The sequence below is a fragment of the Dermacentor andersoni genome, chromosome 1 (genome assembly GCF_023375885.2).
Source record: "Dermacentor andersoni chromosome 1, qqDerAnde1_hic_scaffold, whole genome shotgun sequence".
Lineage (NCBI taxonomy): Eukaryota > Metazoa > Arthropoda > Arachnida > Ixodida > Ixodidae > Dermacentor > Dermacentor andersoni.
In genome coordinates this window covers 186,580,233-186,602,706 of record NC_092814.1, presented here as the reverse complement: position 1 = coordinate 186,602,706, position 22,474 = coordinate 186,580,233, and the positions used below count along the sequence as shown (strand labels likewise).

The 22,474-nt window shown below is 44.6% G+C and overlaps 1 protein-coding gene across 1 annotated transcript in view; it reads right to left on the bottom strand.

The window, feature by feature from the left end:
• The window catches only part of LOC126547090 (nose resistant to fluoxetine protein 6-like), a 107,980-nt gene that overhangs the window by 47,973 nt on the left and 37,533 nt on the right, over positions 1-22,474 (bottom strand). The window contains exons 7-9 of the mRNA XM_050194949.3: positions 17,749-17,842; positions 16,853-16,939; positions 15,766-15,931 (exon numbers count right to left, since the gene is read on the bottom strand). Of these exons, the coding sequence (XP_050050906.1) occupies positions 15,766-15,931; positions 16,853-16,939; positions 17,749-17,842 (347 nt within the window). The remainder of the gene's footprint in view (positions 1-15,765; positions 15,932-16,852; positions 16,940-17,748; positions 17,843-22,474) is intronic.

Here is a 22,474-nt window from a genome sequence, read left to right as displayed (position 1 = left end):
TATAGATTATGCCGCCACAGTGTGGCCAACCCGTAACAAAAAAAAAATTGACCGCCTTTTCACTACTGTGAAGAGGGGTGCAAGCGAAGCTCGGATGCTCTTCGTTGTCGTAACGCCTCGGCTTCGCGCTCTCTCACGGCGAGGTCGGCACGTTGACGATGAGCCTTTGTCTCGAGCGAGTTCCCGGCGGCGTTCATCAAACGCCGCCTGTTCTTCGGCCGAACGCACGACGCGCGGCGCGCTCTCGCTACAGTTCCTTCAACCAGCGCCTCCTCTACTTTTTTCAATGCCAGCCAGATGCGGCCGACCCGACCGTTCACCACCCTCTCCTATCGTCCGTTCCTACTCTCCCCCGTCCGCTAGCGTTCGCGCCTGCTTTACGGTTGTGGGGGAGAGTACCATCCGGGCGGCGTCTCATGGCGAAAATCGGAGGAATACTGACAGACGCGTGATAACCTGACAGACGCAGGGGCGGAGCGTCTACCGCTACTCCAGCTAACTCCAGCGGAACGGCAGCACCGCGAGCTCAGACGCACGTGTGACGCAAGCAGCCGTACCCTCTGGGTAGCATCGCATCGCGGCAACTCACTGAACTAAGGCGCACCAACGGCTCCCATTGCACTGGCATTGAAAAAATAGAAGAGGCGTTGCTGCAACGCAGCCTGCTCTTCGGCAGAAAGAACCAAACGTAGTCTCCATATCTGACTGCCGGGCCTGAAATGGCGGGAAACGGCGGGCGAACACGCGATCACCCCCTTTCCCTCATCCGGAGGGCGGAGACGCCTGTGATTGGCTCGCGCCTTGCGCTGCGTCTGTACTTCTTCGTGCATATAAAACCCCGCTTTAAAGGGCGCGTATGATGAACCGAGCCACCTCGCTCGACAAGGTCTGTCTTCCTATAGAAGAGGCTACTCAAGTGCGTAGTGTGGTTGCTACCTTTGATCCGGTTCCTTAATGAATTTAGCGTCTGCACGCTTGTGTTTGTTTGCCCGAATTTTTAACTTTCATTGGACTGCGTACCATGTCTGTATTTGTTTATCATCATCATCATCATCTTCCTGGTTACGCCCACTGCAGGGCAAAGACCTCTCCCATACTTCTCCAACAACCCCGGTCATGTACTAATTGTGGCCATGTCGTCCCTGCAAACTTCTTAATCTCATCCGCCCACCTAACTTTCTGCCGCCCCCTGCTACGCTTTCCTTCCCTTGGAATCCAGTCCGTAACCCTTAATGACCATCGGTTATCTACCCTCCTCATTACATGTCCTGCCCATGCCCATTTCTTTTCTTGATTTTAACTAAGATGTCATTAACTCGCGTTTGTTCCCTCACCCAATGTGCTCTTTTCTTATCCCTTAACGTTACGCCCATCATTCTTCTTTCCATAGCTCGTTGCGTCGTCCTCAATTTAAGTAGAACCCTTTTCGTAAGTCTCCGGGTTTCTGCCCCGTAGGTGAGTACTGGTAAGACACAGCTATTATACACATTTCTCTTGAGGGATATTGGCGACCTGCTGTTCATGATCTGAGAATGCCTGCCAAACGCACCCCAGCCCATTCTTATTCTTCTGATTATTTCCGTCTCATAATCCGGATCCGCCGTCACTACCTGCCCTAAGTAGATGTATTCCCTTACCACTTCCAGTGTCTCGCTACCTATTGTAAATTGCTGTTCTCTTCCGAGACTGTTAAACATTACTTTAGTTTTCTGCAGATTAATTTTTAGACCCGCTCTTCTGCTTTGCCTCTCCAGGTCAGTGAGCATGCATTGCAATTGGTCCCCTGAATTACTAAGCAAGGCAATATCATCAGCGAATCGCAAGTTACTGATGATATTTCCTTGCTTAGTAACTGAGGGGACCAATTGCAATTTGCTTATCATGTATGTTCAAATCTAATGTAACAGTTTTGGAATGACACTACTCATAATTCCATGCAATAAAGAAAAAAAAGAACGACAGTGGCTGAATCTGTTAGCGTGGTGGTCTCGTAACCCGGAGGGCGGTGGTTTGAATCCGCAGCCCGACAAGCAAGTCTCTATTTTCGTGCAGCTTGGGTTTTTTTCATACAGCAATACCAACACCGACGCCGACACGAGTGAGGCAATACAAGCTTCGCTTGAACAACAAAGTAGGAGCAGTTGGAGAGAAAGCCGTGCGCTTCATTTTTCACCAATATACGACCGTTATTATTCAACCTCGTCTGTCCTCTCTGCGCTGAACCTAACATCATTTTCCGTACGTCGTGACGTAGAATCATTAAAAATTGTGCACAACGTGATTAACATGTCCTATCATACATCGAACACAGCTTGCTTATCTTTCGCCAAGCCTTCTTCCGCGCGCAACTTCCACGAGCGTTATCCTATTCGTTTTTATGCCCGTACAGATACTTTCAAGTACAGCTTCTTTCCTCGCACTATAATACTATGGAATTTTGTACCTGTCATAATTTCCTTCATTCCCGATATGTGAATTCTAAAGTGCTCTTTTTGAGAAAAAGTGTGTCTAACTGCTTGAATTATGCGTAGTTTAAGCCTGATGTGTAATTATTTCACCGTACCGCTGCTTTTAGTATTGAAAACGTTTTTTCGGTGCTTTGACTGTTTTTTACTGTAATATTTAAAGTTGATAACGTTGTAAGAGTCATTGCTCAATTCACTTCATTTTTTGTTCACCATTTTATTAACCCGCTCCTGCAATAGCACTCATATGGGGCTACAGTATGTGCAAATAAATAAAAATAAATAAATGTGTTGTGGTGTGCTTTCTTCTCCTCTTCTCCTTCTTTATCTCCTTTAAGAGAGGGTGGTTGTCTTTCTGTGCATGTGTAGTGCTTATTTATGTTGCCATAATCATTAATAAATGGCATTGTATATCGGATATCGACAGTGATGATGGCTAGTAAAGCAACCACACCATCGGCAAATGTGCTGAAAATCAGCCGTTCCGGCAGTTGCTAGCATGATTGCGCACGCTCTTTTATGTGGTTCCTGAAAATGTGAGGTCGTACGCCAGCCATTCACGTCTAACAAGAAGAGCTAGCACTTTTGTGCTTCCTGGTGCTTCCTGTCTATTTATGTTTTTAAACGTGTGGTTTTAGCAAGTAAAACTGCAGAATGTTTTTAAAGCTTGTAGCACATTGCTGTAATTTTCTTAAAGCTTATGCCGCCGAGTCTATATTAAATGCAGCTAAATATTAAAAGCAGGTTCTTTGGAGGTGATACTAGCCACAATGTTAAAAAGGGGGTAGTGCATGTTCACAACGGCACAACCACACCGCACCACACCACGCTACGCCATACTGTGCACTGGTCAACATGGACGCTGCCCAGCTAGGAGAAGAAAACCGGCTGAAAGCTGCACGACAGGCAACGAAAGACGCCAGGGAGACAGAGCGCACTGCCTAGCTAGAAGAAGAATGAATGGAATTCTGGGGTTTTATGTGGCAAAACCACGATTTGATTATGAGTGGGGGACTCCGGAATAATTTTGACCGCCAGGGGATATTTAACGTGCTTCCAATGCACGGTACACGGGCGTTTTTTGCATTTCGACTCCATCGAAAATGCGGCCGCCGCGGCCAGGATTTGATCCGGCGACCTCGTGCGCAACACCAAAGCCACTAAGCAACCACGGCGGGTAGAAGCGCCTGAAGGAGGCGCCTAGCAGCGTGGCGCCATCTCCCCGCGCCGCGGAACTCACGGACTCGCGGACCGCTGGCGTTCAGCGCTCCGCGCCAAGAGATGAAGTTTACATTGGTGCCCTATCTCCACGCATTCTGCAATCTACCAAATGTTGGCGATTCGGTCACAGTGTCAGGGGCTGCAGAACTGCACCCGGCTGCCGTGCTTGCGGCGACAGCCACAATGTTAGTGATTGTTCGTCCAATGAAGATAAATGCTGCCTCTGTGGTGGTGGTCACCCCTCCAACTAGTCGAATTGTCCGGCAAGATCACAGGAGCTTCAAAATATAGAAATAATTGAAAGGACACGTTGCTCACGCCGTGATGCTGTTGCTGAGGTCCAGGGAAGATCTAAGGGATATGCAGGAGTGACAGCCCGTCAGCAAATGGTTGCAGACTCAGCCCTTTCCGATTCTGTTGCGATAGCGGTCGAAAAGACGTTGTCAAAAGCAATGGAACGACTAACATCAAACCTGTCGGAGACTCTAGCTCAAATGTTGACATCACAAATAATTCAGCTTTTCAGTTCTGTAGCGAGTTTTAATGCTAGCTCGCAGATTCTTACTCATCCCCTAACATCGAATGCTGAACAGCTAATGGATCCTTTTATCAGTTATTGTAGAAAATGCAGAAAATAAAAGGCCATCAGCTTCAGCTCAGCAGACCAACAAAGGATGCTTCTCTGGATCAGTGTCGGAAAACAACCAGGATGTAGAAATGGATCTTCCGATGCTTAAACGCACAATATCATCTAATGATAATTCATCGATCTCTGTCCCGCACTCAAAAACCAAAAAGTTTGTTGAAGGTAGCCTTTCCAAGACAGATTCTAATCCTAATTCTTCCAGCTCTGTCCCTCAATCAAAACCCACAAAATACGGTAAAAACGGTTTTTCGAAGAAATACTTTTTAAAAGACAGTATGTTAGAGCAAGCGGTTTCTAAAGAAGTCATTAATTCATCATAGGTTATTTAAAGGTATTACAGTGGAACTGCCGTTCCATTATTTCTGCAGCTGCCGATTTAATACATTTTTGTTCACAACTTTCTCCCGACATTTTTCTTTTGGAGGAGACTTGGCTCTCAAATGCCGAGATTTTCATATAAGAAATTATCGTTTACTTCGATTGGACCGTCCATCGAGAGTCGGAGGACTTGCTTTCTTGATAACAACTAAAATATCCTATCTGTATATGACTACGGAGTGTGAGATACTAGCAATAGAGGCAACTATTCCTGGTTGGCGTGCCTCATAATCAGAAAGTGGTTTTGGCACGTAAAACCCCATAATTTAATTTTTAACTATTCCTGGTTGTTCCCTATTTTCCTTAGTTAATTCATATTTTCCCACAGGTATGCATGATATTCGTTTCCTTGATACCATTGTGAAATCTTGTAGGAAAGAAATTGTGATAGCCAGAGACTTTAATTCGAATCATGTGTCTTGGGGTTTCAAAACGGACTCATGTGGAAAGCCATTGTCGGACTGGGCAATTGATCAACATTTTTGTTGGTTAAACACAAAAGTAGCTACGTTTATTCAGGGTCTTTCTAAATCAGCATCGCATCTAACATCTGCCAGTTCAGGGGTTTCCGAAACTTCCTGGTCTACTGTCGACTCTGCCTCAAACAGTGACGATCTGCATATTAGGTTTGATATTGTATGCCCTCTTATTCCCCTGGAGTCTCCAGCGCAGACTTTCATTAATTTGCCATAAATTTCAGTGTTCTTGAAAACGGTCTACAACTCACAGATAACGGTGCCCAATGACATCAAAGCCATGCGGCTTTTCTCTGTGTTAAGAAGTTCCTTTAAGAAGTCTTGATTTAATGTTAACATAAGTACTACCTCTCCTTGGTGGAATTCGGAGTGCACGCGGGATTATAGAAGACAAGAAGCTGCTTGGAAGAAACTACTTTACAATGAGTGTCCGAGTAACTGAAGTTATTATAAATTTCTAGCTGCTACATTCAAGAGAACAGTATTGAATGCCAAAGACGAATATGATGAAAAACATAATGACTTCCTCTCTAAGCCCAGCAACAAAAAAACTCTGTTCAGATTCCTTCGATATAGAAAATTCATACCGGCACCAACGAATACTGAGTCGATAATTCTTTCGTCACGCGAAATATCTGCTTCTTCAGAATTCATAGGAAAGGGCTTAGCGCAACGCTTAACATCACGTTGGCCGAATAGGCCACTAAGGCCTCCCATCGCGGATCACTTTGTAGAAGTCACAGTGTCAGAGCTTTCGAATATCCTTAGATCTCAGCCTGCCTCAGCCCCATGTCCTCACGGCATTTCCAATGCCATGCTAAAATTTTTGTTTGCAATGTCTCCTGACTACCTTCTGAACACAGTGAATTATTCTCTAAAAATGCTTGGACTCCACCAGAATGGAGGACAGCCAAAATTATTACGCTGCTGAAAAAACAAGGAGCTGGCTACAATCTTGACTACATTAGACCGATATATCTTACGTCAAATATGGTAAAAATTGTTGAAAAAGTTATATATGAGCGTATGATGGATCATATATCTGAAAATTCGTTACTGGGCCCAAGTCAAATAGGTTTCCGGCCCGGCTTCTCCATTTGGTGTGCGCATGTAGATTTGGAAAGCCGCATACAACTTGCTCGGCATAGAAAATAATTTAGTGCTTCAGTGACTCATGGCACAGCGAAAGCGAAAGCTTATGACAGCGATGAGTACTCTCTACTGCTGGACAGATTACTGTCCTACAATTTGCCGAGATATATAACGGCATGAATTTTTGAATTTCTTAGGAACAGAAAATTTCATTGTTTTTAAAACAGCTTTTCTTCAAGGAAGTTCGATCACACAAGAGGGGTGCCCCAGGGAGCTGTTCTGTCTCCTATACTATTTAAACTACTGATGAGTTCAGTGCCACTGCACCAGGATTTGAATTTGTATGTCTATGCAGACGACGGCGCATTTTTCCCAACAGCAAGAGACATCGATTCCCTTCCCTTGTCTTTGCAAACGTACCTCTGTACTCTAGAGACGTGGCTTCACAATCTTCATCTGTCACTAAACGTAAACAAAAGTGATGTCCTTGTTTTCCCGCTTTCCGGGCTGATACAGTTATCATTAGTATATGATCAGAGAACCATTCCACAGGTAGAGTCGCTTAAGTACGTTGATATCAGATATGACGAAAAACTTAAGTGAGGTTCTCACATAGAAAATATTGCAACGAAAGGGACACGAGCCGTAGGTTTACGACGTAGAATCAGTAACCGACGTTCTGGTATGCGAAGTGACACAATAATTATGATATATCGTACGTATGTACGACCGATTCTAGAATTTGGCTGTGTCTTGTTCTCCGGAAGGACAAAATATAAAGTAAGACTACTTGTTCTTTTTAGAAAGAGAAGCTCTTCGACTCTGTTTAGGTCTTCCTAAATTCGTTGCTAATAGTGTATTATACCGGGAAGCGCGCCTACCTACTCTTCACACGCGATTCCGCATGCTTACGGTTCAAACCTACTTAAAAACTTTTGAATCTCCCCTACGACGGAGACAATATGCATTTATTAGTGAACCAAATTCATTTTTTGAGAAAACGTGGTCACGGTTAAATACCTCACAGGTTGTATTTGTGCAATTAAGCACAATTAGCACCTTTAAGTTTTCGCCTTAGGGGAATCACTCCACTTGATAAGTCCACAGTGTCGCTCAAAATTGAATTTGCAGACATTTTCCCCAATAATGCGAAATTGCTGCCCCGAACATATTTGAATGACCGTTTACAAGACTATTTGGCCCGTTTCGCAATAAATGCAATAGCGATTGATGCTTCTCCGTGTGAAGAGAAGGCAGGCATGGGAACCTACTCATCAACCCTCCATTGGTCTTTTTCACTTCGCCTACCAGATTACACATCAATTTTTCAGGCCGAACTTCCGGCAATAGTCCTTGCTTTGCGAAAATTACCCCTTCATACTACAGAAGTTATTCTCGTCAGAGATTATCTGTATGCAGCGCGCTTAATGCGTCTACAAAGCCGACAGCTTTGAACACGTTTTATACATTAGGTCCGCCCCACTTAAGTTTAGTTCATTTAGTACGAGTCCCAGGACACCGAGACATTCATATTAATGAAATAGCCGATTCCTTAGCACGAGCTTCCTTAACAGGTCCGGTGATATCTGTGCTGCCGGCAACTGCGCACATCACTGCAGCCAGATTTAGGCTGTTTTCCTTGACCGAAGACATAAAAGGCCTCTCATTAGCAAAATGTACAGATTTTACGCATCTAAATTATGCTTATAACCGACAATGGTGTCCTAACCGGCAATTCGAAGTGTCATTTACAAGGCTGCGTTGCCGTATTCCACCACTTAATTTTTACTTGCACAGACGGTATCCCCTTTATGCTACCTCTGCAATGAGCCGGAATCCATCGACCATTTTTTATTATCGTGTCGGCGGTTTTATAGTCATCGAAAACTATGTCTAGAAATTCCGCTTCGAAATCTAGGACTGCCTTTAAGCGGTATTGTTATACTCTCCCTTGCAGCAACGGCATTAAGATACAGCCTCAGGAACGTTTGGATAGCCATTTATAATTTCCTATGTGACACAAAAAGACTGCCTTATTAATACTTCGTAGTTTCCATAATTGAATCTTTTCTCCTTCAATTTAGAAAATTCAGAAAGTAAAAACACAAATTCACAGTTAAATTATTATTATTATTCTAAATTTAACTTGCTCATGTTTAAGTATATCTTTACTTTATGTATTGCAGTAATAAGTTCACGTTACTACTACTATCAAGGCAAGGCTGACTATCGTATTAAACAATACTTTATCTAATTTATTAACAGCTTATATTTCGTCTTGGATTATTCATTTATTTCCTTATTTTGTGTTACTTAGTAACTAATATATTTCATTTTTCAATCACATCACCACCCGATTCGTGGCCTATCCCCCATAGTGGGTTTGTGCCATTAATTTAGGCTTCTTCTTTATCATCATCATCACTGAACGTCGTATTGGAAATGACAAACTTCAGCATACTAGAAGTTACAGCTTGAGTGATATTGTGAACAAATATTAGGAAGAAAACTCGGAAGCAATATGTTTTGTAACTTGTTTGAGCAGTAACTAGCGTATGCAGTGTGGTCCTGTACAAAGGGTTGGAAGCCAGAGACCGCATCTTTTAAATTTCTGTCTGGTTGCCCGGATGTTCTTGTTTGAGTCCCCAGTAGGCACGTACCCAGGGGGGGGGGGGCACCCCCCCCCGAAATTAAGCGACATACCTCCTCCCCCTCCCCCCCCCCCTTCACACCCACGTCACCACTCCTCCCACACATTCCTAAAGCGCCGCCAAATCAATGTTGAGACTTGACAGCTCTTCGGCGGTCAACAGTTCGCTGCCTTTTTCACTCCTTTTGGATGGCGGTACTTATCGGCATCTCCTGGGCTGTGAAGGCCAGTTTTCTCAATGATTCAGTGCCCGCGCGATTAACTCGAGATGCGTTTAGTAGTCGCCATTTATTCAACCGTCACGCGCATCGCTGTTGCTTCGTTAGTTCAACCTCCTTTGTTTAGACTGATCCAGGGACCAGGAAAGGGATTCGGTTCGTGGTCAGCTGGTCTGTACGTTCGTGGAACGAGTTGCGGCCGAAGAGAACGCCAGTTGCGTTTAACTTTTCTTTTTTCTTCATTATTTCCTCGAGTGATGGCTCGCCGCGACGCTGGCAGATCCTCGGAACCATATACCTGTGATATGGGTTAGATAAGGTGAAAAATAAAATAGTTCGAGACAGCGTCCATCATCAAACCCTGCAATAACCCTTAAACCCATAAGCAATTTGACTGTCACCCGTTACCTCCTCTGGTTTTTCCCTAATTGTATAGCACCTTTCGTGCAAAATTGGCAACTGGAAACAAGAGCCACAAGGAGTTGAGAAACTAAGCGATCTAATAAGGAAGAGAGCCGAGGCAATAGCCAAACAGGAAGGAAAAGCGAAAATTAACAAATTTAACCGTTGTTTATGAAATTATTTATGGATCAACATCGTTTTATTTAAAAAGGAAGTAGAGAAAACGCCGCCGGAAAAGGAGCACGATTCCGTGTGTATTGAACGACGCTTCTGCAGTTGTCCGTCAAGCCGCCTGACATATCCATTTCTCTGCTGTACTTATGTAGGTGTTTTTGTAACCTTCTGCGGCGGGCGCAGTACGTCTAAAACCACAGCGTCCTGTGCTCTACGCGGTTGTACCGGACTACGCAACTTCCCAAGTAACAATACGAGTCGGTTTTGGCACTTGGTAGAGCAGTAAACGAGGGATCCAAAAGAACTGTGATTGTTCTGCAAATATATATTTAATTCTTTCAGAGCTAAATAAAAAAACGCTGCTATAGTCGGATACAACTTAAGTCTGCAGTGAAGCCCCGCCCACGCCCTCACAACCGCCAGCCACTGTTCCTCTGCGAAGCTGCAAATAATTCGTACTTCAAAGTTTTCCTGTTACCCAAAAAGGCTATAACCACAAAAATAAAATTATTAGCGCGTAGTTTTATACGTTTTCTCGCCTATTATAGTGGAATGGCGAAAGCCTAATTCTTTATTGAACTGAAATAAAATGTTTCCTTCTCTACAACTATTGATTGTAAAGTTTCACTTCAGTTGGCCGTGAAGTTTCATGAGTAAAACGGCTTCAGCAGTGAAATGAACTGTTCCGCAGACTTTTGAAGAGTGATATGCTCAGACTCCATACACTTTGTCCATGTCTGTTGCACACCTCATTGTTCCGCCGATGAAAAGACTCTTCAAGAACAGCAGACGCTTCGAAGGTATCAAGTGCGACGCCATTTTGAAAATGCCGCATGATGACGATTTTGTTTGCTTCTTTGATTGGCTGGCGGAGTAACACAACCCCGCGCGGTTTGTGTGCCTTGGTTGCCAAGTACTGTTTTTTAAAGTTGCATTCTACTATATTAATCTTTATTTTATACTTTCGCTTGTTTACTTGTTCTTGGCAGTGTTCTTCTTGCGCGAGTCAATTTGACGCCGTTTCTTGCTTGCCAAGTAGAGTGGTGCATATCACGCGCGTACGTGTGAGATACAGCTTATTTTATTTCTATTTTGCGGGTTTACGCGTCTTTATAGCGAATGGTGGGCGCTATTTACATTTGTACTAGTAAAGGTCCCCCCCCCCCCTACTTTGCATATGAAAGTTACCTTGGGTTGCCCCCCCCCCCCCCGAAAAAAATCCTGGGTACGTGCCTGGTGCCCAGATGACGGTTCTGGCTTTTGGCTAAAGGTCACTTGAAGGTCGCCGACAACGGGAGCTAACAGCTTTTCATGCTTAAGATTATGTACTTAATATGGCAAGCGACATAACGAAATCTTTGAATGACTGCCAGAACAGTATCGGTAGGATATGTATATTCCAGTTCGTATAACTTATATTTTCTCACCATTTCTGTTTTTATTGCACAAGTGTCTTAACGCTTCCCTACATTTGCGATTGATTATAACCTTGTATATTTCATCGTTTTCTACAACTGCTTGTTTTATTTGCCTGAACACTAATGTGATCGAGTCGTACCAAATGTCCTGCTGCGCCCACTACATTGCTTGTCGATTCAAGCACGCTGAAGCCAAGTGCCTATCACATGTGCATGCCTATGTTCTTATTGATGCGAAAGCATCAAATGTCCCATTGAGCGCGAGAAAGCCGGCGTCCGTCGCCTGGACAAACGAAAAACGGCACCTAAATTCCTATTGGCTGCGACGCCATGTCGCGAGCGCGCCTCGAAGGAGCAGAGCGTGCGAAAGGGAACACCTGCTTCCGCAATAGCGCGCCAGGTGTTGCGTGAAGGGAGAAGGCATCATCGCTACGCCACGCCACCCCCGATCATGCTCCCGGATGCCTGTGTTATCCGCGCGTTCCTTGTCCGCGTAAGCTCTCGCCTGCGTTCTAACTGCTCCTTGGTATAAGGCCAAATCAAAACGCGCCAAGCCAACGCCTCCTACATAGCAGGTCTGCATTCTGCTTTATGACGTCATGTTACTGGGACCGAAATTTCCATGGCCAAGCTAGGCGTGACCAAAGTGGTTGCGTCAAATTCACCGCGGTTTACCCGGGAGCGTCCCCATTAGATTTGATGGCAGTCGGGCAAGGTAGCATGACGTCACGGATCGAAGTGCACTGGCCTTTGCTATCGAGGAGGCGTTATCCAAGCGTCTCAACGCGCTCGCTCGATCGCAAAGAGAAGATAGCGCGAAGGACCGCTCAGCTGAATTCAATTGGACAATTATGCTTTCGCATTCACAACTCGCAAGTAGTGCTTAGGTGTCCTCGGTTTTTTATTTTTTTGCTCATATTTTCCAAAATATGAATAAATAAATTACGGGGTTTTACGAGCCAAAACCACGATCTGATTATGAGGCACGCCATAGTGGGGCACTCCGAAAAATTTGACAACCTGGTGTTATTTAACTTGCGCCCAAATCTAAGTACACGGGTGTTTTCGCATTTCGCCCCCATCGAAACGCTGCCGCTGTAGCCGGCTCATATTTTCATGCCATTTCTGCATATTGATTAGACAATCAAATGCTGAGGAAAAGCCGACGATGGAAGTTGCCAAAATTTACAAGATTGTTAAATCAATCAATCAATCAATCAATCAATCAATCAATCAATCAATCAATCAATCAATCAATCAATCAATCAATCAATCAATCAATCAATCAATCAATCAATCAATCAATCAATTTCGAAAGATCTGCGCGCGGGAGTGACTGACGTGTTTTTATTACGCTTGCGCGAACTACGCTGTGGTTGGGCTTCGCTCGATTAATCGTGAATGTGTATTGACTGTATGGGACTCGAACAATTTCGACATCTCAGATCTGTTTTCCGCGTCGCCTGACTTACAAATAAGTTTTCCAGCTGTAATATCATGACGCGAACAGATTGTACTGTGCCGTCCGTATCATGGAGGCGCATATACAAGCCCATGTTTATTTCTAGTTGTAACGGTGACAGCTCTGCCTGTGATAGGCGCAGCTGTGACGACCCCATCCCCGAACTATGTATTTGTGTGCTTTAGTGGGGAGAAGCAAATGTTGTGCAACGTGCTTGACAGACCAGACTGTCGTCCACTATCATAACACTAGGTTTTGAATCAGCACTCACAGAAGGGACTACGGGGAAAAGGTTATCAATGCGCTGCTTCAGTTCCGAGAGTCCGCGGGCCCATATATATATGATAGGATTTTTTTGTCAAGGCGGCGTGTTAAACATTGGATTATGTCATACGTTTCAGGTTATTTTCGCTTCTCTACCCCTTAACCCATTGTCCCATGAAGAGCAGATGACTGGATCGCTAGTTGACCTCTCTTCTTTCTATACCTCCTTTTTATCCTTCTAGAAGGACACTGTGGCTATCACGAATCGATTGAAGGACACTGTGGCTATCACGAATCGATTGCTGTTCGCTATATTAAGGCATGTCCAAAGTCGAAGCTGATTCTCGTTCGCGGATCTCAGCATCAAGGTTCTTTATAAATGTTACACGCGCAGTTAATGACCTTCGCACATCCTGACAGGCAGATGGAAGGAGTGGACGATATCGAAGGGATAGCTTTGAGTTCTTGCAGAAGAAGGAATTCAAAGTTATTTTTTTGATGGTGTAATTCGCAAATGTGGCGCCTCGACTTCACGAAGGAACCGTGGACGCTATGCTAAATATGTTTTGTCTGACATGCCTAGATATGCGTGTATACACGTGGTTTTGGCCTATATGTCTGTTCTGACCCATGTCTGCATTCTAACGTGTGTATATCCATGTTTAGTAAGAAGTCAATGTTCAGCATAGTGTTCAACGATGCTCGACATGCGCTAAGACCGTCCCACAGGAAGTTTTCAGCTTTTCACCCATTCGACACCGAGTTTTCACCAGGCAAGGTCAAATTTTTTTTTTATTTTCTGTGACAGTTGTGACAGCCAAGTAGTTTTTCCTGTGTCTTCACATGAGCACAGCAGTGCTTAACGCCGTCTTACCGCATCGGGTACACCTATAGACTTTTATAATGCTATAAAAATGAAGCAAATATATTTACAGTAAGCACTTTAAGGCTGTAATACACCCCAGAAAACTGCAGCTGATGTCGCATCGCACAAAGTGGACGTACCGTCAAACGCCTTTACAATGAACGCCTATACAACGAATAGACCTGTATAACGAAGCATTCCGAATTTCTATATTTGATGTGTATTGCGAAAACGTCTACAGCGAAAACCACTACACCAAATTCGCCTGTACAACGAAGTAATTTGGGTGCCGGCGACGGCTGATTTGTTGCTGTACAACGAACGCACCTAGCGGCGCCACCACTGCCATCCGCAGTGGCCACCGAGCTGCGGTCAGCGCTGGCGCTGTAGAGGCGCAATGGATGAGCGTGTCATAAGCACCTGCTGCACAGCTCGAGGAATCGTTCACGTCATACACCACTTATTGCAACACAAAAGCAAATGTGACGGCTTATGAATACTTCGCGGTTCAGGACGAAGACCTGGTCGGAACTAACTACTTATGACGACGCCAGCGCCATCAAAGAAAAGAAGGATGCGAAGGTGTAACAAGGCAGCAGCTATTAAGAGCCTACAAACGAACCAAAAATTTGAGAAGGTAGGCAATAGTGACATTCTACATTATGCAGCTGTGCCTTGAGTTCGTTGCTCCGGGGTTTCGTCAAGAAGCATGTCGTGAGCCTCGATAATATAACGTCGGCTCCAATTGCACTTTTCGTCTAACAAAGTGTGCAGAAGGAATTATCGGCTTATTTCGGTAAATATATTGAATTCATATTTAATAAAAGTTTTTCTTCTGGTGAACATGCTTAGTCTGCTCTATTTGGGATGGTACGGTGCGCGACCTTTACAACGAAGTGATTCAAATGCCTCGGTTCTTCATAACTAATTGGTCCGATTTCAAGAAACTCTTGGCTGTTTACTTCTACTTCAAAAAAATCTTCCTTTCTCGTATTCCAATTTACTGCGCACCAATTTATAAAAAAAGAAGACTACGCAGTGGCTTCTTACGTTACCTTACATTACCCTACGTGGCCATCTCCTTGACAATACGTTTGACCCTACGTTTGACACTACATGACACACGCGTCGTTATGTTCATGTCATGACCGATCGTTTATGTTTGTCATACTATGCCAAGTTTGGTACATACCAGGTTAACGAAACGACAATGAGAGCACCAAGACGTAGGCGGCCGTTTCATGACCTACATGACATAAATCTCATGATATCCATGTCATGACCGATCATTTATGTTCGTCATACACTTTTGTCACTTATGTCAATTTTGGTACATACAAAGTTAACGAAACGACCATGAGAGCACCAAGACGTATGCGGCTAGATAAATGGATACTCTCAAAGTGGCAAATGTTCGCCAAGATATGCTTCGCATTTGGAAGCTCTATTATTGCAGCTTACATTTTCTTATTACGCACGATAGTTAACAAATTCAAGTGTCATTCGCACTTACCTAGCTCAGTGCCTGAACAGTAGCACCGTCAGTTCAAGGAGGGCTAAATTGCCTCCGCTAATAAAGTAAATAATATAATAATATTATTATGCGGAAGCAGAATTCATCCTCCTGGCTGAGAGAAGGGCTTCTTCCGCGGAGAAAAAAAAAAACCTATTTCCTCGTTGACTTTACTTACGCGGGCTCTGTGTCTTGTTCGTTTAATTTGACACGAATTCAAGAAGTTGTGGTTTTGTCCCAGTTATGCTCCGCATTAGATTTAAACGTCAATGCAGATTGAACACATGCAATCAACGCACGTATCCAGAGTCGTGTAGAAAGAGCAGATTAAATATCCTCGCAGGCAATGTGCGCACTCTGAATTCCGTCGGCCGCACAAACGCTCAAGCTTAGCTACGTCGTTCTGAGTGGACCAAGAAAAGCGCGCTACATGACTACCATAAACTGAAACATCGTGTTGGAATTAGCAGCTTATATGCCGGTCGCGCACGCTGTTTAGCACATAGGTGGGCGCTACTCACAGAATCGAGGCTGTACTCCCAGTTGTTGACAAGGGCCGGTATCTTCCACCAGCGGGCCTCGCAGTTTCCGCGCAGCAAGGCGTAGTTGTCGCGCCAGATGGGTCCCGACGACACCAGGCCCAGAAGCGAGAACACCAGCAGCAGGCAGAAGCACGGTATGATGACCCTGTCTCGCCCCCGGATGCATGAAGGACGAAGGCGGACAGAGCCCGACCAGAGAGCGAACGGCGTCATTTTAAGCGCAACCGTTATACATGTCGCCGTGCCTTTGCGCAGTGGCAGCGGGACCGGGACAACTCGCGCGCAAATTGTGCGACTCACTCACTCACTCACTCACTCACTCACTCACTCACTCACTCACTCACTCACTCACTCACTCACTCACTCACTCACTCACTCACTCACTCACTCACTCTCTCACTCACTCACTCACTCACTCACTCACTCACTCACTCACTCACTCACTCACTCACTCACTCACTCACTCACTCACTCACTCACTCACTCACTCACTCACTCTCTGCAACCTCGTATTCACATCTGGGATCACCAGCATTGCATCGTGAAATCACCGTGTGATTGGCCTGGTTATTACCAATCGCAAATACATTTGGCTTCATAACCATTAGTACTAACTCGTCTTCTCCAACCCTTCTGTTTTAAACATGGCAGATGAATCGGCCCAGTGGCGTAAAGCCACCGTATGGGCCACCCACGCGCTATGGAGCTTGGACGGCCCCTGTATTGGCGCTTAAGGTTTCTTGATGTCGATATCTCTCATCTCTATTAAAGTATATAAAGAAAACAGTTACGTCACAGTGGTGGCGGCTTTTCACTGAACAAATACCTAAATTTAAAGATGGGTTACCGTCCTGCTCTGCAATATTAAGTCGGCTGCCTGGCTGACATAAGTTTCCTTGTAAAAGTATACTACGTCGTCTCGCCCTTCAGCCGAGCGAAACTCAGGCTATTGACGTTCATTGAAGCGAAGACGTCGGACATAAGTCACGGTGGTTGCGCTGTGCGCATTTGTTCCGCAGCCCCACCTTGGCAGACGCATAACAAGGTGGCTACTTTGCCGACTCACCGCACGTATCTCCTGATCAACAGGATCGGCAGCCACTTGCTAAGGTTTCGGCGCTGCTTGAAAACGCTGTAGCCAAACAGGAATCCACTGAAACAGAGACCATTTGTCAGAACAGCTGCTAACGGATGAACGTCGAACTATGTCTGCCTGAGAAGTACGATAAAGTTGCTTATTGAGACCCAAGATTTTCTTCCTAGCGCATGATTTTTCAAGAAATCTCGATCAATAAAAGGCGTACCTGTTGTGATATCACCAAAGATTTTAAAACTATTTTTTAAATCTTGCTCAGAGGAAAAGCAACAAGATGATCCAAGTCTGTAGCATTTTTGCTTTGTAGCTTTGCGGCCAAATTATGAGCTTTGAGTACTGCGCAAGGCAGCAGGATGTGGCCGACAGCTGCTATCAGCATTGATTCAAATGCGAACGCCTTGAAATGAACTATAATGTGTGTCTACGTATCCCATATTCAAAGTTTCTTTGTGTGTGTGCGGGGGGGGGGGGGGGGGAGGGGTCACTTGTTACGATGGACTCGCGCAAGTCTGGACTGCACAACGTTTAAAAAGTGGCTGCGTAGCAATTGCACATAACGCGTCAAATGTGTTGCCACCACTGTTTTCCTGTTCGTGTTTTAATCTATGAGGATGGCTAGTGACCCGGCTTGATGTTCACGTGTACACGCAAGACAGCTGATTTTTAGTTCTGAGCCGTATTCAGACTCACTTGGATGACTGCTAATTAGACGTTATTTCCAGTGGTGATGATCACAGAACATTTTACTGCCCATGTGTCTAACGTTACGGACAAGTGTTAACAGTTTCCTCATCTGTTGTCATATCTTTGCTTCGAGAGAGTGAAAAAAAAAATTAGTTTGCTGTCGTGATTTCAGTGGCACATACCTTAGACAGAAGAAGGTGTCGGCAGCTGGGTAAGCGTTGGCGATGAACATGAATGGCGTGTGCTTGACGAAATCAAACATGTTGAAGATTCTTCCTGCAAGAGGTCGCAAAGACCCATGGGTAAGTTTAGGCTAATTTAGGCTAATTCAATATGGTCAGAAGCGAAACTATCAATGCATAAATTTAGAAGCTTCAATGTTTCATTATTTAGGTCACTCCAGTGTCGAAAAAAATATACGTCTTCAATGCAGCCGCCAGCGGCATCGCTCGGTCAATGAAGGGATATCAAGTTGGTACACAGGGTGTCTCCCGTAGCTTGAGCCAAACATTAAAGATATGCAAATACCACGTAGCTGGACAGAACCAATATAATGTTGTTTGCCTCGCTTGGAGATACTCAAATTATTATTTTTTTCGTTCCACCTAATTAGATATTTAGTCTCCATTAATTAATCAACTTCTCAAATATTATAATTAGATAAAAAGTGTAAATGAGAAAATTGTAGAGCAACATTAAAAACTACCGATACAGTTTTCTGTTGCTCAATACGTGCTACATAAAAGTATTTTTGCGAGCGTAAAAGAAGCCCGCAAATACACGCAAAATTGCCGCGCGACTAGCCGCTCGAGGCTCTTTGCGTGTATTCACGGGCTCCTTTCACGCTTGGAAAAACTCTTATATAGCGTGCATTGTGAAACAGAAGGCTGTATCGGGAGTTTTTCATGTTGCTCTACAATTTTCTTATTGACACTTTTAATCGAATTATAATATTTGAGATGCTGATTAGCTAAGACTAATTACCTAATGAGGTGGAATGAAACAAATAACAATTTGAGTATCTCCAAGTGAGGCAAAAAACATTACCTTAGTTCTGTCTGGCTACGTGGCATTTGCATATATTTATTGTTTGGCTCAAAGACACCCTGTATATAATGACCCATGACAGCACTGTGACCTTGCACAATCTGGGAATACGCTAACGTGTGTTGCTTCCAAGTGCTGCATAAAATTTAAAGGGCTTTCTATTGTTATCCAACTACGTGTAGACAACTGAAAATGTCTTCAATGCAAATGAAATGACCCAACCTTCCAACATTATTTTATGAATTGCACAGCACTGTTCGACGGCCTTTCGCGTATTTCGTATCAGTGTTACGTGGAAAGCCTTTGTTCTGTAAAGTTTAATATTGACGGACTTAGAGAGAGAGAGAGAGCAAGGACAGGAAAGGCAGGGAGGTCAACCAGACGAACACCCGGCTTCCTACCCTACACTGGGTGTGGGGTAAAAGGGAATAGAAAGAGAAAAAAAAGGGAGAGCGTAAGCACTGAGTGCTTAATTTGTATGTTCAACACTTGAGCACGAGTGCGCCAACCGATACGGTTCATCTGAAGCCCTGCGCGGCGTTTCGTACTCTTTGAGCTATGCATTTACACGAAGGCTCTACTGTTGTAAAATCATCGGACATATTCTCGCCGAACTACCTCCTCTTGTACGTGTAGTAATATAAATAGTAAATAAATAGTATAAATATGCATAGTATAAATCATCATCATCATCATCATCATCAGCCTGGTTACGCCCACTGCAGGGCAAAGGCCTCTCCCATACTTCTCCAACAACCCCGGTCATGTACTAATTGCGGCCATGCCGTCCCTGCAAACTTCTTAATCTCATCCGCCCACCTAACTTTCTGCCGCCCCCTGCTACGCTTCCCTTCCCTTGGGATCCAGTCCGTAACCCTTAATAACCATCGGTTATCTTCCCTCCTCATTACATGTCCTGCCCATGCCCATTTCTTTTTCTTGATTTCAACTAAGATGTCATTAACTCGCGTTTGTTCCCTCACCCAATCTGCTCTTTTCTTATCCCTTAACGTTACACCTATCATTCTTCTTTCCATAGCTCGTTGCGTCGTCCTCAATTTGAGTAGAACCCTTTTCGTAAGCCTCCAGGTTTCTGCCCCGTACGTGAGTACTGGTAAGACACACCTATTATACACTTTTCTCTTGAGGGATAATGGCAACCTGCTGTTCATGATCTGCGAATGCCTGCCAAACGCACCCCAGCCCATTCTTATTCTTCTGGTTATTTCACTCTCATGATCTGGATCAGCAGTCACTACCTGTCCTAAGTAGATGTATTCTCTTACCACTTCCAGTGCCTCGCTACCTATCGTAAACTGCTGTTCCCTTCCGAGACTGTTAAACATTACTTTAGTTTTCTGCAGATTAATTTTTAGACCCACTCTTCTGCTTTGCCTCTCCAGGTCAGTGAGCATGCATTGCAATTGGTCCCCTGAGTTACTAAGCAAGGCAATATCATCAGCGAATCGCAAGTTACTAAGGTATTCTCCATTAATTTTTATCCCCAATTCTTCCCAATCCAGGTCTCTGAATACCTCCTGTAAACATGCTGTGAATAGCATTGGAGAGATCGTATCTCCCTGCCTGACGCCTTTCTTTATTGGGATTTTGTTGCTTTTTTTATGGAGGACTACGGTGGCTGTGGAGCCGCTATAGATATTTTTCAGTATTTTTACATACGGCTCGTCTACACCCTGATTCCTTAATGCCTCCATGACTGCTGAGGTTTCGACAGAATCAAACGCTTTCTCATAATCAATGAAAGCTATATATAAGGGTTGGTTATATTCCGCACATTTCTCTATCACCTGATTGATAGTGTGAATATGATCTATTGTTGAGTAGCCTTTACGGAATCCTGCCTGGTCCTTTGCTTGACAGAAGTCTAAGGTGTTCCTGATTCTATTTGCGATTACCTTAGTAAATATTTTGTAGGCAACGGACAGTAAGCTGATCGGTCTATAATTTTTCAAGTCTTTGGCGTCCCCTTTCTTATGGATTAGGATTATGTTAGCGTTCTTCCAAGATTCCGGTACGCTCGACGTCATGAGGCATTGCGTATACAGGGTGGCCAGTTTCTCTAGAACAATCTGCCCACCATCCTTCAACAAATCTGCTGTTACCTGATCCTCCCCAGCTGCCTTCCCCCTTTGCATTTCTCCCAAGGCTTTCTTTACTTCTTCCGGCGTTACCTTTGGGACTTCGAATTCCTCTACACTATTTTCTCTTCCATTATCGTCGTGGGTGCCACTGGTACTGTATAAATCTCTATAGAACTCCTCAGCCACTTGAACTATCTCATCCATATTAGTAATGATATTGCCGGCTTTGTCTCTTAACGCATACATCTGATTCTTGCCAATTCCTAGTTTCTTCTTCACTGTTTTTAGGCTTCCGCCATTCCTGAGAGCATGTTCAATTCTATCCATATTATACTTCCTTATGTCAGCTGTCTTACGCTTGTTGATTAACTTCGAAAGTTCTGCCAGTTCTATTCTAGCTGTAGGGTTAGAGGCTTTCATACATTGGCGTTTCTTGATCAGATCTTTCGTCGCCTGCGATAGTTTACTGGTATCCTGCCTAATCGAGTTACCACCGACTTCCATTGCACACTTCTTAATGATGCCCACAAGATTGTCGTTCATTGCTTCAACACTAAGGTCCTCTTCCTGAGTTAAAGCCGAATAACTGTTCTGTAGCTTGATCTGGAATTCCTCTATTTTCCCTCTTACCGCTAACTCATTGATCGGCTTCTTATGTACCAGTTTCTTCCGTTCCCTCCTCAGGTCTAGGCTAATTCGAGTTCTTACCATCCTGTGGTCACTGCAGCGCACCTTGCCGAGCACGTCCACATCTTGTATGATGCCAGGGTTAGCGCAGAGTATGAAGTCTATTTCATTTCTAGTCTCGCCGTTCGGGCTCCTCCACGTCCACTTTCGGCTATCCCGCTTACGGAAGAAAGTATTCATTATCCTCATATTATTCTGTTCCGCAAACTCGACTAATACCTCCCCCCTGCTATTCCTAGTGCCTATGCCATATTCCCCCACTGCCTTGTCTCCAGCCTGCTTCTTGCCTACCTTGGCATTAAAGTCGCCCATTAGTATAGTGTATTTGGTTTTCACTCTACCCATCGCCGATTCCACGTCTTCATAGAAGCATTCGACTTCCTGGTCATCATGACTGGATGTAGGGGCGTAGACCTGTGCAATCTTCATTTTGTACCTCTTATTAAGTTTAACAACAAGACCTGCCACCCTCTCGTTAATGCTATAGAATTCCTGTATGTTACCAGCTATATTCTTATTAATCAGGAATCCGACTCCTAGTTCTCTTCTTTCCTCTAGGCCGCGGTAGCACAGGACGTGCCCGCTTTTTAGCACTGTATATGCTTCTTTTGGCCTCCTAACTTCACTGAGCCCTATTATATCCCATTTACTGCCCTCTAATTCCTCCAATAGCACTGCTAGACTCGCCTCACTAGATAACGTTCTAGCGTTAAACGTTGCCAGGTTCATATTCCAATGGCGGCCTGTCCGGAGCCAGTGATTCTTAGCACCCTCTGCAGCGTCGCAGGTCTGACCGCCGCCGTGGTCAGTAGCTTCGCAGCTGCTGGGGACTGAGGGCCGGGGTTTGATTGTTGTGTTCATATAGGAGGTTGTGGCCAAGTACTGCACCAGGGTGGCCAATCCTGCTCTGGTGAGGGAGTGCGTTACCGGTTCTGGTCACCGGGATCAGGCCACACTCCAGGCCTGTTTGTGCAATTTTATCAACACGCGGATTTTTTTTTTTTTTTTTTTTAATCCGGTGGAAAATTGCCGGCACCGGGATTCGAACCACGGACCTCTTGCACGCGAGGCG